The sequence below is a fragment of the Manacus candei genome, unplaced genomic scaffold (assembly GCF_025592945.1).
Source record: "Manacus candei isolate 608988 ecotype Guabito, Panama unplaced genomic scaffold, ASM2559294v1 h1tg000071l, whole genome shotgun sequence".
Lineage (NCBI taxonomy): Eukaryota > Metazoa > Chordata > Aves > Passeriformes > Pipridae > Manacus > Manacus candei.
In genome coordinates this window covers 11,113,528-11,129,874 of record NW_026138119.1, presented here as the reverse complement: position 1 = coordinate 11,129,874, position 16,347 = coordinate 11,113,528, and the positions used below count along the sequence as shown (strand labels likewise).

General features: G+C 48.3%; 1 protein-coding gene across 4 annotated transcripts in view; it reads right to left on the bottom strand.

Annotated features, from left to right (window-relative positions):
- Positions 1-16,347, bottom strand: part of EXD3 (exonuclease 3'-5' domain containing 3) — a 297,052-nt gene that overhangs the window by 141,945 nt on the left and 138,760 nt on the right. For all 4 annotated transcript variants that reach the window (XM_051807940.1, XM_051807943.1, XM_051807941.1 and 1 more), the window contains 6 exons: positions 11,135-11,273; positions 10,578-10,797; positions 9,502-9,611; positions 8,196-8,406; positions 6,927-7,093; positions 4,419-4,589 (listed from right to left, as the gene is read on the bottom strand). In XM_051807940.1, coding sequence (XP_051663900.1) covers positions 4,419-4,589; positions 6,927-7,093; positions 8,196-8,406; positions 9,502-9,611; positions 10,578-10,797; positions 11,135-11,273 — 1,018 coding nt within the window. The remainder of the gene's footprint in view (positions 1-4,418; positions 4,590-6,926; positions 7,094-8,195; positions 8,407-9,501; positions 9,612-10,577; positions 10,798-11,134; positions 11,274-16,347) is intronic.

Below are 16,347 nucleotides of genomic sequence, written 5' to 3'. Positions count from 1 at the left end.
AGTAAGGTCAAAAGAGGTTTCAAGAAACAGCAGCACAAGGCTCTGGATTTGTAAGTTAAACTTTGCCAAGTCTGTGCAAGACACATGTTGGGCAATGCCACATGCTCTTTAAGAAGCAAATTGCAGTCGAGGAAAAGCTGTGACCCCTTTGCAGTGATCCTGAGCCTGGGCCAGCAGATGAAGAGGGAGTGGACAGAAAGTGTCTGCCCCAGGATGTGTGGTGGGAAAGCGCTCAGACAAGGATCTACCAGACAAGTGGATCACAAAACTCAGTCCAACCCTCGAGGGAGGGTTATCCCAGGCTCCTTTAAAACAGACAGTAAACCAAGAGTTCAACAGCTCTGAGCATCCTCAGTCCAGCCCCACTGATACTGCAGCCCTAAACTTCTCTTCAGCATTCCTGAAAACTATGCAATAACCATGAGTTATCGCATGGTTTTGTAATGTGGCCTTAAGTATCACACCAAAACCATCCACCCAGTTTTGTTTCTTAATGCAGACTTGTTGGTATCAAGGTCTCCGACAAAACACCTCCTCCTCCTGCTGACCAAACATCACAAGCCAAGTCTTGATCTTAAAAGCAACACAGGTCTTCATCTGCCCTCTGTGAATTTAGCTCCCTGACAGTCTGTGCAGTAAAAACACCAGCAAACCTGAAGAATGTCATCTACATCAAAAATATGGAAAAAGCTTTCAAAGCTGAGACAATCTAATCTCTTGTCTGAGATTAGATTCCCCCATTATGTGAACCTCTGCTCACTGCAGTATTAAAGTCCCCTTTGTGTTCCCTGGCTCCAAATCAGTCCAGGGCAATTTAGATCTGGGTGCACAGTGCTCTATCTGGCTCCTGAGATCATCCAGCCTGACCCTCCTCTCCAACTCGCTGGTTCACCTGGAGTTTTGGGGGGTGGGTGTAACCTTGTAAGGGAACCTTCGACAGCATGGGAGCTGCAGGAAGCCAGTTTTACCTGCCTTCTGGTTATTATCACACTTCAAAAGGTACTGGGTTTGCCTTAGCGTCAAAGTATTCTTAGAGATGAGGATGATTTTGAAGACCAAGAGCAAAGTCCATTAAAAAAATAAAAAAAACCAACCCTCAACTCAACTGAAGCAGCTTTGAGATTCCACTGAGTCTCTTATTAGAAACCTAAGAGACTACCAACATTTTCTTAAAAACCTCTTCTCTACTCCTGATGTACATTGCAGGATCTACTGTAGTCACTTCAGGCTGATGGGTGATCCTTTAGGTTCAGTATGAGAAGCATCTGTCTGATCTACAAAATTGCAGAGAAAAGAGGAACACCCATTGAAACTTTCCTATCTTCTTCCAATTATCCATCTTGAAAATTCAAAAGATAGGTTTAAGATTCTCTGAAAGGAGAAGTTTACAGAAGACAATCTGGAATCATAAAATAGTTTGGGTTGGAAGGGATCTTTTAAAGGTCACCTCATTTCAACTCCCCTTCAGTGAGCAGGGACACCTTCAACTGGATCAGTTTGCTCAGAGCCTCCTTCCAACCTGACCAGAAATGTTTCCCAGGCATGGGGCATGGAAGACCTGGGTAGGAACCCTTACAGGCACAGGACATGATTTAAGCAAAGAATCTTGTATTAATTAGAAATAACATGTTGCTTATGAAATAAATGCAACGGCAAAGGGTGGCTCACCAAAACATGGCACCTGCACCCCCCGAATGTGCTGCATCACAGAGATGGAATCTCTGCATTCTTTACCTCAGGGATCACCCTGGGCTGGAGTCAGAGTCCTGGGGAGGAATGGCTGGATGCACACAGCCCTTCTTCAGAGAGGCCACGCAGCAGGGAGCCAGGCTTGGGCCACTGCCCAAAGTCCTGCAGAAGGACCTACCCAAGGTGCAGGACCGGAGCAGTGCTGCCAGGCAAGAATGTGTCAGGAAAAGCATGTGCTGGATCCCATCTCTCAATGTACACGCTGCTAATGTCAGGTAAAGGAGCTCATCCAGCACATCTGGAACAAATTTCATCCCCCAGCTGCATTCCTGCTGTGCCAAATGTGTGTGCAAGTGCTACAGCAGGTAAGTTAGTGGTAAAAACAGCACTGGATGAGAGGGCTTGGGAAAGGACACCTGTACTGCCCTTCCCCAAGAGGCTGGTGCTCATGGACAGAGGCTAAAATGTTTCTGTAAGGATGGCCTGTGAGCTCTTTGCCTTTCACACAAGAACAGATTTCACCACAGACATTTTCAGTATGAGTTTCTCCTATTTTTCCATTTTTAAAGATTTTCTGTGTCTGTGCTTATGACAGGTAACTTTAATCAGTTGCTTCTCCAGTCAAATCCTGATTAAATAGCACCACTAAATCACAGACTGCAAGCTGGTGGCACCTCACAGGAGATAAACAGAACCATAGAATCACAGAATCATTAAGGTTGGGAAAGACCTCTAAGATCATTGAGTCCAGCTGTTAGCCCAGCACTGCCACCACTACATATGGACAATCAGGGGGGATCCAGTGGCTTGTGCTGTCAGAGGTCCTGCTCTCACATGCCTGCACATCTGAGATTGCAGATCTGGCACAATAAACTCACCATGACAACTGATGTCCAAGATAAAACACTTAGCCAATAACAACAGCACAACATAAAGCAGAACAGAGGACACAGACTTCATGTCCATGCAACAGGGACCTCCTGGGAATGGGGGTTCTCAAACCAATTCCTGCCACGTGCACTAGTCTAAAACAAAACATAAATCAATTCCAGAGCTGCCCAAGCACAGCTGATGAAGTTCGCAGGCTTTTAAGCTTGATCCCAAATAACAGAGGGTGAAGGACCAGACCTACCTGCCTATCAATACTTGAAGCCACTTTAACAAGCAACAGGAATGAGAACAATACAGAGCAAATGCCAGGTGATGCAGGAGTTCTTGGCACAAGGAGATGCATAATATGACTGATAAATCATTTGAGCAAAAAGACTTTAATGAAGAACAAACACTAACTCTGTACACACTTATGTATTCCTAGTGACACTAGTTTGAGATTGTGCTGGGGCAACACCCAAACTGTCTGTCTTGTATTCAGTGACCTGGATTCAAACCCCCTCCTGGCCTTTGCAATACCATTTCCAAGTTTTTGGGCGTAGGATGGTCAACACTCAACTTTGATTAAATCAGGACAAGCCAGATATAAAGCAGGGTGGGAGGAGTCTATTTTTATCTTTGATTATCCAAGCCCAGATCAAAGGCTCTGCAATACAGTAACACTCCAAGGGCTTTTGATAGTGAAAGGATGTTTGTCCGGTCACCATAGAGAAAGCAATGTCAAACATCCTGTCCGTGGCACGATAAGGTATCAGGATGAGAAGCGGAGACGGGGCTCTGGGGGAAGCAGTGAGAACTAGTTTGTTTAAATGACTTGTGCAAGTTTGGCAGGGAGGAGATATTAATTATTTCTGCAGAAGTTAGAGCCTGCCCCGGACTCAGGCCAAGCAGACATCTGAAGAGGAAACATCCTGCACACCAAGCCGGGTGATTCGCGCACATTTGGTAGCACACACTGTGTGGGCTGGATATCTCCAGTTCTGGCATAGCAGAAATATGTCTGAAATGAAGCAGCACATGTCTCTCCTCTGGGAGGCAGAGGATCAGAGTTCTTATAGGAGCCCAAATCAATGTTCACTGTCCCCATGTATGTTAGAGACTCTTCCTTTTCCAATTATGTCATAGCAAGTTGTGGCTGATCACCTTTGAGTCACCTCACAAGGTGGTGGCCAGCCAGGACATTACATGGCCATTGATTATGGACATTTTCCCTTCCATAATGAACAGCCATCTTTGGATTATGGTTCTGCCCAACTAGACACAAGGACCTGGATATAAGGCAAACAATTACCTTTCCTGTAAGCCCAGACTGGAATCCATTAGAAATCTAAGTGATTTTTGGGTTCCTTTCACTGACTTTTGTCTTGTTGCAAACACACAGCCTCCCCAAAGACACTTGGTCACATCTTTGGGGGGCTGGAATGAGATGATCTTTAAGGTCCCTCCCAACCCAAACCATTCTGTGATTCTATGATCTTCACACTCTGCTTGTGTTCTTCTCATGACTTCAACTGCTCTGGCTGTCGATGACATAAACAGACATAAATAAGAGTGAGATCACAGCAGTCTCTGCTCACCTCTCTACTGGAAGCAGAGAACCAAGCCCACCCACCACTGCAGGGACCAGCTGTCACCAGCTGCCAGGTGGCACAGCTTCTCAGACTGACCCAGAGAGCTGGGACCCAGCACAGGCACAGGAGGAGGCGCCTGCAGGGCAGCTCCTGCACCCACTGCCTGTTGGGCAGAGTGACAGCCAGTGCAGCTCCAGAGCAGGCAGCAGCCATCCCCAGGGAGCACAGTGGCAGCTGTGAACATGCACATGTGTGTGCCTGACTCACCTCAGCAGCTTTCCTGTGGTCATCCTCGTTGTCCAGCATCCGGACATCCACACCCAGGCAGCGCAGGTAGCGCCCGAGGCCCTGCAGCATGTTGTCACAGACCACGCTGAACTCCCTGGGGGACACAGGGGCAGGGGCACGGGAGGTCTCCATCTGGGATCCTTGGCATTGCTAGAGAAAGGCAAGAGACCCATAAACAGCAGAAGGCTGATTTCCAGTACTTTCGTGTTTTACGTCCCTGCATTAACCCACCGCAACAAATCCAACTGTCTCCTTCCACCTCTATCACACCGGGCTCTGCAACACCTCTAGATCCTCCTTCCCTCTTTCCACACTGCCCACTGCCATGTGGGTAGGAGGCAGCACATGATGGGGCTAATTCTGAATTAGTCATTGTCTCGCTGGCCAGCTGGCCACCCGATCCAGGGAGCTGCAGCCTTTCCCTGGAGAAATGCCAACCTGGCCTTCAGTGCTCTACACAGACATCCACCTTCATGAAGTCACAGAAACATCGTCAAGGCTGCTGTTCCCCTATGGAATTAGTGTGCAACTAATAAACATGTGCCAAAGCTATGATTTGGGAAGGGGATCACACAGACAGAGGGAGAAACAGGTAGACAAAGCAACCACGTCAGCTCTGTTATCTTTGGAAGGTTAAAAATAGGCAGTGCCTAAATTCTGTTTGTTTTATTTCGAATATCTGCTGCTGGGGGAGTTCCTGCACTTGGAGGACTTCAGTGCTTGGAGGCTCCCAGAAGTACAATAGCTAAATTCATGGAGAAGGGAAGTTATTAAGGAACTTCCAATGTTCAGCTTTTGACTCCAGGAACTTGAATCAGCTGGGATGACTGAAGGACACAGCCAGCACCTATGCAGGGAGTCAGCACTGCAGATTAGCCCTGCAGGAGCTGGCTCAGGGCTGGGAATGCTGTGGCACAACATGCAGCTCCACCTGGGCTGACCCTGGGAACCAGGTCAGATCCAGGAGCTCCACTGGTGGGAGGCTGCACCTCCCAGAAGCTGGTCCACGACCTCAGGGCTCTGCAGCACTGGGCAGACTGCACTGTCACCAGCTCCTGCAGGACCCTGGTGGATGCAGCTGGGACATCAGAGGGCTGTGACAAGGGATCGAGCTGCCCCTCAGTGCTGAGGCAGTTGGAAGACACTAACCCTGGCTGCTGCTGCTGCTCAAACAGATGTGCAGGAGCAGCAGCTGGCCCTCACCAGTGTTTATGCAGTGGCCAGCACTGTCATATGTAGCTTTTTTCTCACGTTTCATGCCAGCAGAGAGCAAAAAGCTTTATAAAGGAGAATAGAGTCATTAGCCCCACTTCAGATAGTGGACCAGGAAACACTGGGAAAGAGAGTCTGGAGTCCTGTAGGATGCAGAGTCAGGAGAAGTCTGCTTTTCTTGGCGTCCCAGTCCAGGTTTTACCAACTGCCTCTCAGTTCATGAATCTGACTGTACAGAACACAAAGATGACCCGTGGGTTCCCAAGGTAATTCAAGCCTGAAGTACTCACTTTTCCCATCTCTGCAGCAGCCAGTCAGCTCTGCTGTAACACAACATTCCCATGAACAGAATGCTTAGGGAGCTACTGAGCAGCTCCATGTTTTACTGCCTGATGAGGACTAAGGGGATGCTGCACTTCTACACCCTCCTGACAAGGTGGATACAGTCAGTAACATCTCAGCCCAACCATGGAAGGTGGCATGGACTTCAGGAACTCAGCACACATTTGGAGCTCCTCAGAAGGATACACAGTTACAGTCAGTCTTCTCAGATAACAAACAAAATGGGGTTTCTGCTGAGGTTTCCAAAGGTGCATAAACCACTGGATGGTTCCATTTCAAAAGTAAAACTTTATTATTGAGAGGAACCAGTCATTATTCTAAGATACTTAAGCAGAGTCATACAGCTCCAAGTTATGGCCAGTGGAGTTTTAAGGCTCTGCCACAACACAGTCTACTGGGAGAGGCCAGTCCTGGATTGTGGTGCTGTGCAGGGAGGCAGAGACAAATCTTCAGCAGGAAGGCATTTTTGATGGATCGTTTGCTTTCAACTTTGCACACTTGTACTCCAGACACAACTAAGGAGACTTTCCCAGTGTGAAACTAAGGTGTGGAAGCTTAGTAAAAGAAAAAGTAAGAAGGTCAGAATTTTAAACCTCTTGGATGCAACACCTTGGTCACAGAATCCAAGCCCACAGCACTGAGGAAACGTGGAAGGAGATTTCCACCAGCAATGCTCACTGGACTCTGCACACAGATCTGCACCAACACTGTGCAAAGACAAAAGAACCTCAAAGAGCAGGGAAAGGAGGCAGGCCAAGGAGAAAGCACATCATTCCAGGGAGGGAGGGATGAGGAGGACGTTTGCTGCAATAGTCCTGAGAACAGGCTGCAAATGGGCCCGCCGTGCATAGCTCATGGTATGACTGAGAACGAGCAGGGTATGATTTACAGGGGTCTTGAGCAACAAGCAGCTCTTTGAAGATATTTACAAACCTGTCCAGAAGGTGACAGTGCTTCTTGTTTATTCAGCTGCTTCTTTGCCCTGGGTTTTATGCTCCGTTTTCCCACTAGACTCTCCATCAGGTCTGAGCTCAGCCCAAAGCTCTCTGGGTCCCTGCAGAGCCTCTCGTAGATCTCCAGCAAACAGTACGCGTCGGAGGCTGAAAGGAAGGGGATATGAGCCTCACCTGGTTCCATTCAAAAGTAAACCAGAGGCTTTCCTGATGCCAGGGAGAGCCTCCACCTTTGTAAAAGCCACTGTGAACAACCTGTGAAGCTCCAACTCACTCACGTCCTACCCTGTGCTCCGTGACTGATTCATGAAGCCTCATAATTGAACACAGTTACAGAGGGTCCAGGTAGGATCTTCAAAGGTGACAGGCTCTGCCCTCTCCACTCTAACACAATGCAAACTGTAGTGTGGCTGTTCCAACCACCACCTGATAGCTCCAGCCAGCCCCTGCTCCTCATCATTGTCCCTGAGCCTGCCCAGGGTTCCTCACCACATCTCTCAATGGGAAGGGAACTTCCCCACTAGATGCAATATCTGAAAAGGCATTAACTGAGCTGTTTGCAATCACCTGCCCACATGCATTGTTGTGTGGCTCTGCTCCCTGCAACGGGAACTGCCAGAGTCTCCCAGCCAGTTTGACAAGTCCTAGTGATTAACTTTTGTGGGAACTGTGTCAGCTTCAAGGATAGTTGAATTTAACAAAGGGCTGGTTTGCTTCAGTAAAGACTGTCCTTTGATGCCCCAGGAAAAGATTTAGACCCAGACTTCTGACTCTGGGATAATCAGCAATAAACTCCACTCGTCCCTCCACAGTCCTGATTCTGTGCTGCAGTTTCTGACACCACGTCTGCCCATTTCTAACCCGACTCTAACAAGCACTTCACTGTGACAAATGAACACAGCATTTGTTTCCCCGAAAGGCTGTGAAATGAGGCAGAAGGAAGTGGACTTTCTTCCTTTCAGTTACTGAGAAGAGTTTCCACTGAGGTGATGTTTCATCAGACAAAATCTGCAAAGCACAGGAATTCCTTCATAAGGGAAATAATGAATCATTGGACAGTTTAAACTTCAACCATTAAAGCCATGTCCGCAAAAGGACAAACAAAACATGTGCTGACTCCTCTGAACAGAAACTAATCTGCAAAGCCATTCTCTTCCTTTGCTACTTAATGACCTTCCTGGTGACAGAACAGCCAAACACAACCTGTCCTGGACACCTGTAGCTCCGTGTCACTGAGCAGGGACCAGACCTGCATAGAGGATCTGCTCCTCCCGGAGAGGCCGTTTCTCCCAGTTTGACAGCTGCTCCGTTTTATCCAGAGGTTTCCCCAGCACATGGTGCACCAGGAGGCTGAGTCCCTTCTCCTGCTGCCTGACCCCTCTCTCCTCGTGGCTGTGCTCCGGGGACAGTCCATCAACCTTCCGGCCGTCCTTCCTCCACTCACTGCAGCCCTTCTGCAGCTGATGGAAACACAGAGAGAGAAAACACCTGGTTATAAAACAGCTTCTCCACCACCTCGTGTTCCAGCGGGTGGGGCCAGGCACAACTCTATCACGTCCATCTCCTGCCTGGCATATTGAACCCCGCTGTCTCAGACAAGGGCTGGGATGGCATTAGATATAAACAGCGTCAGGTTATTTGTTTAACAAACACACTTGCTGGAGAGAAATCTGTTTCATAGCCAAGGAAGAAAAAAAAGGGCATTGTTGTACAGCATTGTACCAGAGCTGCAGGGCTGGGACTGGGGCTCCTCAGAGAGCTCTGGGTGCTCAGCTGTGCTGGAGGCTGCTAGGCACCCACTCAAAAAAGAACAGCAGTGGCAGTTCAGCATCTTTCTGCTCCTTGTCCCAATGAGAAAAGGCATTCCTGTGGCACCCTGGGCAGCAGCCCTTTCTGAAGCTGCCATTTCTCAGGTTAAACTGAGGCAATAGCTGTTGGCAGGTATGTCGGCCCCTGCAGCACTTCCCAGGTTAAGCTATCAGTCCCAAAGATCTGCTTCACCCCAACCCACAGCCTTAAACACACTCTGTACATTTTACCCATGAAAACGGTTGTGCTCAACACTTCTGCAGACTGCTAAAAGCTCCTGTGTGCAAACCCAGGGACAGCTGTGCTTCAGCTGACCAGAAATTCCTGTGCTGAACCCACCAGCAGCCCTCCAAGGAACATTAGAGTTCTGCACAAATCATTAACTCCATCATATCTGCTTCAATATTGCATGGTCCTGGGATAGTAGAATTCCTACAAGAACTTAGTATTAAGTTCAACTTGTGCTCAGAAACCTTGCCCTGGCTGAATGGAGTTTTTATGAAGGCTGTGAAAAAGCTGTCAATATTGCAAGCTTTAACCTTTTAGCTGATGAAAACAAAATGCTTCCATCTTCCTTTACAGAATCCCAACACATCAAACACACTACAGGAAATGGTCTATTTACACATGTAGCTGCATCCCTGCCAATCCAGGATACAAACAGACAGTGCTATGGATTCAGTACAGTTATCCAAGAGTACACACAGGAGACACAACTTCCCACATCTCGATGTGTTCATCCTTACTTGTTTGTCCACTGTGAGTAGATCCACCACACCATGCAGTTGCTTCTCTATGTCTTTCAGAGCAGAACAAGTGGCTGCAAGGCTGCTGAGGTCTCCAGACATCCCATAACCTGGAGACAAAAACAGCCCAAATCACACAGGTAAGAAAACTCAGGTCATGGCTAAAGCACTGCAGCTTATTCTACTTCAGAGTCAAAATGCTGACAAAAGATACACAAACACTGGTGGGAAGACTGTTCAAACAGGGAAAAAGACTGGCTCCCATCTCTCCTCTTCCCAAGAGACACTCCTGCAGATCCAGGGAGAGAAGAGGTGGATGAAAAATGCTGAGTTTAAGATCAACTTATTTAAAATCTGGGAAGGTAATTATGAATTTGTCCTTGAAATCCAGGCTTTGCAAATCCTGCCAAAAGCCTCCAAAAACCAGGTATGGTAATTCAGAGAGCTCTGGTGTCCAGTACAACAGCTCTGGGGCAAGGACAGAGACATCCAGAAAGCTCTGTCTGCCAGACTTCCCTAAACCAAAAGGTTTGGGTGTCAGTTGGAGCTTAGTATGGAATTAGGATAATCCCAAGTCCAAGAGTGCAAGTTAAATCAGAAATCTTGTCTCTGATCTGAAATGGGGAAATATAATGGCATGAAGCTCTGTCAGGGGAGGTTTAGGTTGGATCTCAGGGAAAGGTTCCTCCCCCAGAGGGTGGTTGGGCACTGACCAGGCTCCCCAGGGCAGTGGGCACAGCCCCAAGGCTGCCAGAGCTCCAGGAGAGTTTAGACAACGCTCTGAGGGACAGGGTGGGATTGTTGGGGTGTCTGTGCAGGGCCAGGGGTTGGACTGGATGGTCCTTGTGGGTCCCTTCCAGCTCAGGATATTCTAGGGTTCTGTGATTCTATATTTCTATCATTCCCCTGGTCACCCTGCTTCCTGGCCTGGCAGTGCCTCAACACCCAGGGCTACGAAAGCTGATTCCATGGCAAGTGGATTTGGAGAACGACAACTCCAAGAAGATCTAGGAATGACAAAAATGACAAAGTAGGCTGTGTGAAGCCTCAGGGTAGGGAGAAGAGAGGTGTGTTACCTAGTTTAGTGATGGCAGCATCTGAATAGAGCATCTGGATGAATCGGGGGAGCTTCTCCTTCTCCTTCTCCCCTTCCAGCTCAGCTTGCTCGAGGAGCCGTGGCAGGTCCAACAGGAACACCTCATCCTTCACTGCCATCTGGAGGAGGGCAACACGGGGCTTCCCCACCATGCCAAAGGAAGGCTTCCACTCCATGTCAACGCCAACCACCTGCCCAGGCTGCAACAGACACCTCCTGCACTCAGAGACTTGCTGTGCTGGAGAGGGGCCTGGAGAGTCTGTCCAGGACACAAGCCTTTCCTTTCCAGCCACGGGAGCTCTTTGTGCAAACTGCTACAGAGACAGTAACTCCCACAGCACCTGAGTACCCCGGCGGGGACCTTTCCTGGCACAATTCCTGACACGTTCCCCAGATCACACAAACCTAAAGGAGCAGCTATTCTTGGCTTGGGGAGGGAGACATTGGATGGCAGTGGCCACATCCAGCTGTGAGTACAAGCCTGATACAGAGTTCCTGCTCCCTGACCCTGCAAAGTCAATCCCAGGTAACACTCACCTGCAGCACCTTCTCCCAGCACTGCAGTGTCTCTTCCCATGTCTGCAGGAAGTGAATATTTTCCCGTGAAATAGGAAGCTGGTAACAGTCCTTCTTCTTACAGTCTTCATAATTATCTGCTTTTGTGGCCTCTTCTACCCTGCACAAAATCAGATACAACAGTTTTAAGCCATGCAATGGGAGAAAATATTGAATTTGAGGAAAAGTGGGAAGTCTCATGCTGTTTATTTCACCTCAGCCCACTCTTTTCCCATGACACTTTCTCTTACCCACTCTTTCCTCACTTTCCCTGTAATCTCAGTCTTTCATCTTAGAATAACAAAATCACAGACCGGCTTGGGTTGGAAGGGACTTTAACGACCATCTCATTCCACCCCCTGTCATGGGCAGGGACACCTTCCACTAGCCCAGGTTGCTCCAAGCCCCATCCAACCTGGCCTTGGACAATTCCAGGGATGGGCCAGCCTCAACTTCTCTGGGCAACCTGTGCCAGGGCCTCCCCACCCTCACAGGGAGGAATTCCTTCCCAATATCCCATCCAACCCTGCCCTCTGGCAGTGGGAAGCCATCCCCCATTGTCCTGTCACTCCAGGCCCTTGTGAAAAGTCCCTCTCCAGCCTTCTTGTAGGCTCATCCTCTCTTTCCATTCCTTTCCCACGAGCTCATCATGCACATGCACTGTATCCACTGAAGAGAACACCCACACCACTTGCTGGAGTCAGAGTCCAAGCCTGTCCTCAATGCTCATCCTTCTTGCCCAGAACCTGGATGACAAAATTGGGCAGCTGTTTCCACATTCAGGGATAACACATTTTAGATTTAGTGATTCTTGCCTTCGAGCTAACACAGGTGCCTGCTGGTGTGACACCAAATGGAGAGTCAGCTCTGAGCAGCACTCTGTCCAAACAGGAGCCTCACTGTGCCCCGCTCACACAGCCTCTCAGACTGCTCCACACTCAGATCCCCATCAGCTGGGAACAGGGGAATCTGCCTCATCACTTTATAGTGCAATGGCTTGCGAAGGCTTCACAGACCTCCCTGAAGCTATCCAGCTTCTCCTCCTCCATTCTCTTCCCTGTAAAATGGTCACATAGGATGCACAAGGACATTTGTCCTACATTGCACAGGGATGAAATAAAAAAAGTTCAGAAACAAAGATTCAAACCCTTCTCTGTTTTGGGGAAGGCAGCAGCTGAACCCACAGAGTGTGTGCTGTGCTTGTGCTACTCCCTCCGTGTGGGTTTCTGATGGCACCACACAGAGAAACTCAGTCTCTGTGTATTAATTCCCTGGGAATGTTGGAAGATGTCTGCAAAAATGAGCTAAATGATTGCCTACAACAGGATCTTACACAGCACATTTTCTGTTCCAAATGCAGCAGTCTCGTGAAATGCCCTCAGAAATGAAGGTCAGCGTGTTGCTCTGGCGGCTCAGCCAGATGATGCAATCAGAGAGAAACTAATCAAAAAGATCCAGCTACTTTGGATGTATCACACATTTCTGGATAGTCTCTTTCCCACAGAAACTTGAAATGGTTCATTATTTGAGAAACTATTTACTAACCCTGTGTTTGGGAGCCTGCGTGACTAATTTCGTAGCAGAGCAGCTCTCCTTGCACAAACACTCTTTCCAGTGGGTTTGTGTGCACGGGGAAGTCAATATTTGTGTAAAATATTTAATGAAGGTGTGTAGGCTCAGGTCTCCAGGAATATTCTCACCTGCAGAGCTCAGGAGCCCTGTGTGGTGTGACCAGAGACAGATGATGTCATTTACATGCTGGTGCCACCTTGTTCTCTGCAGTGTGAACTCCCTCTCTGGGAACCTGTGGCTTTGTTGGCTCAATAAACAAGGCAGCCAGACTGTTTTATGGGGTTCCATGGCTCTGCTGACTTTATAGCAGCTACTATAGCAGGTATCATGACTGGATGAGTAAACTGCAGCATAAAGGGTTTTATTCATCTGTCCCAACTCCTCATGCAGGGCAGAGCACATCCTCACTGCCTTGCCTTCCCTCCACCTGATACAGCACAGGATTCCCACAGCACAGAGATGTAGTGATGAGTTTTATCTCTAGATGCATAGTCTGTGGCTCAGCCACACTCCTGTAACCATCCCTTTGTGTTTTGAGGGCTTGTCCCTCATGCAAAAACCCCCTGGCTCCCAACTGGCAGCTGATGCAGCTTTAGAAGGGAGGAGGAGGAGAAGGAGGAGGAGGAGCAGGAGGGCAGCTCCAGCAGTGCATCAGAGCAAGGCAGGAGCATGTCCTAGACAGACAAGAGTTTCCTGCGCTCCAGAAAAACCACGGACCCTCTGGAGAAGTTGTTCTTTGCAGAGAGTGTTTCGATCTGTGTCGTGTTTCCTGAGGTGACATGGGGCCTGAACAAGAACCAGATCTGCACTAGGAGAAACAGTAGATCCACAAAGCCATGATCCATGAACATGAACAGTTCAAGGCCACCTGTGAGACTTTCCCAAAATCATCAGCTTTAAAAAATAGTAATACACCGTGGTCTCATTCACCTTTAAGTTAGTCCAATCCATGCTCCAAAAATACCAATTTAGTTATGAAAGCATAAGCACCTCTTCATAGGAGACTGAAATAGGCTGTAATATTGAGGACAGCAAATCTGATGATAAATCCATCGGAGCAGATAGTCCTGCTCAGTCTCAGGCTTGGTCTTCTTAAAATGGTCTCCTTATTCCACAGAGAGGTGTTGGCATTAATCAGGCAGCCAGTGACAGATCCTAGCTGTTACTTGGAGTTCATAATTCGGACATATGACCCCAGGAGGAAAGTCCTGCTGTAAGAACATCAGGTAAAAGGACACTCCCAAATCACCTGCACACAACTGCACGTTTGCAGTGACAGGAGGAAGCCCCAGCCCACACAAGGTGACCATGGGTGTGCAGACTCGTGCACCACTCGTGCCAATAGGGCCCTGCCTCTGCTTCTCATCACAGGCATGGTGCTGGAGTCCCCAGCTTGCTGGTCATGGAGCAGTGACCTTCGACTTTCTGATGGCTTTATTCCTCCCCAAACAGGCAACATCCGAGGTCATCACAGCTCCTCCTGGACACACAGTTCATTACAACTCAGATCCACACTTCCATCACATACACTGAGAAGTTCAGCTCCCTACGGGAAGTTACTCCCTCATATTAAAGGCTTCAAGGGCCATGTTTGCAGGTTGCTGAAGGTACGGGCTCTCAGCTTGCACAAAGTTGTCAATGGTTACCTCTTGGGAGTGGTCAGAATTTTTCCATAAACATTTCTCTAATCCCAGCTCCCTTCTGAACCAGAGACACCAATCTCCATGTCAAAAAAACCCAACATGTTTCACCAGTGAGGGTAAAAGAGAGATATGTGGAAGGTGGAGCCAAATCCAGTCAAGCATAACACCCTGGAATAAGGTGGCTGATGTGTTCAATGATCAAAGAGTTGTAAGGAACCTACTGCTTCCTCACTTTGGTTTTTGAAAAAAGCCTTGACTGTACCTGGAAACATGTTATTGCTCCTGGAATGACAGCAAAGCTCTGAGCTCTGCTGCACCACAACCACAGCCCACAGCTCCTGCATTTGCATCGAGCTCAGGGATAAGTCCTCTTCCCTGTACAGGAATCCAATTAGATGAATTCCTGCACATGAATGAGCAGAGACCAGCAAGGTGGCTGGGTAATGACTCTGACCCCAAGGGCTGTGGTGGCCTGCAGCCTGGCAGGGGTTTGGCTCAGGAACAGTGTGAGCAGAGTTCTGGGCTGTGTGTCAATGGGCCTCATCCAGCCTGAGGTTCTAGATCTCCTCTGCAGCCCTGGGTGAGATCCTAACAGGACCCTCATGCAGTATCCACTGCCAGCTCTGCAGGTTCCTCAAGACTTTTAGTAGGCTGAATATCTGCAGGAGAAAAAGGGTTAAAAAAGGGTGGCAAACATGGCTGTCTCTGAAGAACTTGATTAAACACAGAATCAGAGAATCACAGACTGGCTTGGGTTGGAATGGACCTCAGACATCATCCAGCTTCACCCCCATTGCCACAGACAGGGACACCTTCCACTAGATCAGGTTCCTCAGGGCCCCATCCAACCTGGTCTAGGATGGGGCAGCCACAGTTTCCCTGGGAACATCTCATGGATGCAGTCACTGAAACATGGCAGGTCTGCCAGTGCTCACCAGAGTGTAACAGTGAACTGGGGCTCAGCAAATCACTTGCATTGAGTCACTTCTTCACAGAGATTCTGTCCCTCTCTGTACAGCACAGCTGGGCAGCTGTTAAATGGGGACACTGCTGCCTGAAGAGGATGATCTTGGGACATTTTCTCAGAGAGACACAGCACAGAATACTCAGAACCAGAACTTCAAAGCCCTGGTATTCCTCCAGATCCAGCTTGCCATGGGGATCAGACAGCTCCTGACACTTCAGGGGGTATATGGGCCTTCCTGAGTTTTGAGCCTCTTCTCAACTTGGCACAGCTTTGTCTACACACGGTGTGGAACCTGCCACCCTCACCTCTCCATCCTTCCCCTCTGTTCCTTCTACACCAGCAGGTTTAAAGAGATCCTTGACTGGGGCTGTTTGCACAGTTCTGAGCACCTGAAATCAAGGAGTTGTAAGAATCCTCCTTAATATAAGGATTTTTCAATTCTTTTGAGAATGGAGCTCCTGTTGGGGGAGGAACTGTGGCTACTGTAGGTTCATCTGGTGTACACAACATGGGGGTCCCAAAGCAGGAGTAGAACATGGCACTGGGTTATTGGGATTGCAGCAGAGGAAGAAAAGAGAACAGAGACTAATGAGGGGGCTAAAAGCTTCTTAAGCTCACTTATTCAATTAATGTGTCTCTTCTGTTATCTGACCCCAAATGTCAAAAATTCTCAATACTTCTTTGGATGAGGTCAACATTACGGACTGGGAAAAAAACTGGTTTATGAGCTGTAAAAGAAGGAAGAAAATAAATACAATTAAAAAATCTAAGGAACTTTACAATTAGTTTCTTGGTCATAAGCCTCCTGAAAGGCATTAAACCAGGTTACAGTCCAGTGGGGGTGCAGAGCATATGGAAAACTTTGACAGATGTGTAATAACCTCAGTAGAATAGATGTATATTCAGGTCCTAGTCACATGATTTCATTTGCACTGTTGATCTGGCAGAGGAAACTTAAGAACCCTCTGCAGCATGAAGCAATCTCACAGAGCTTCTGTGATAAACTCAGGATG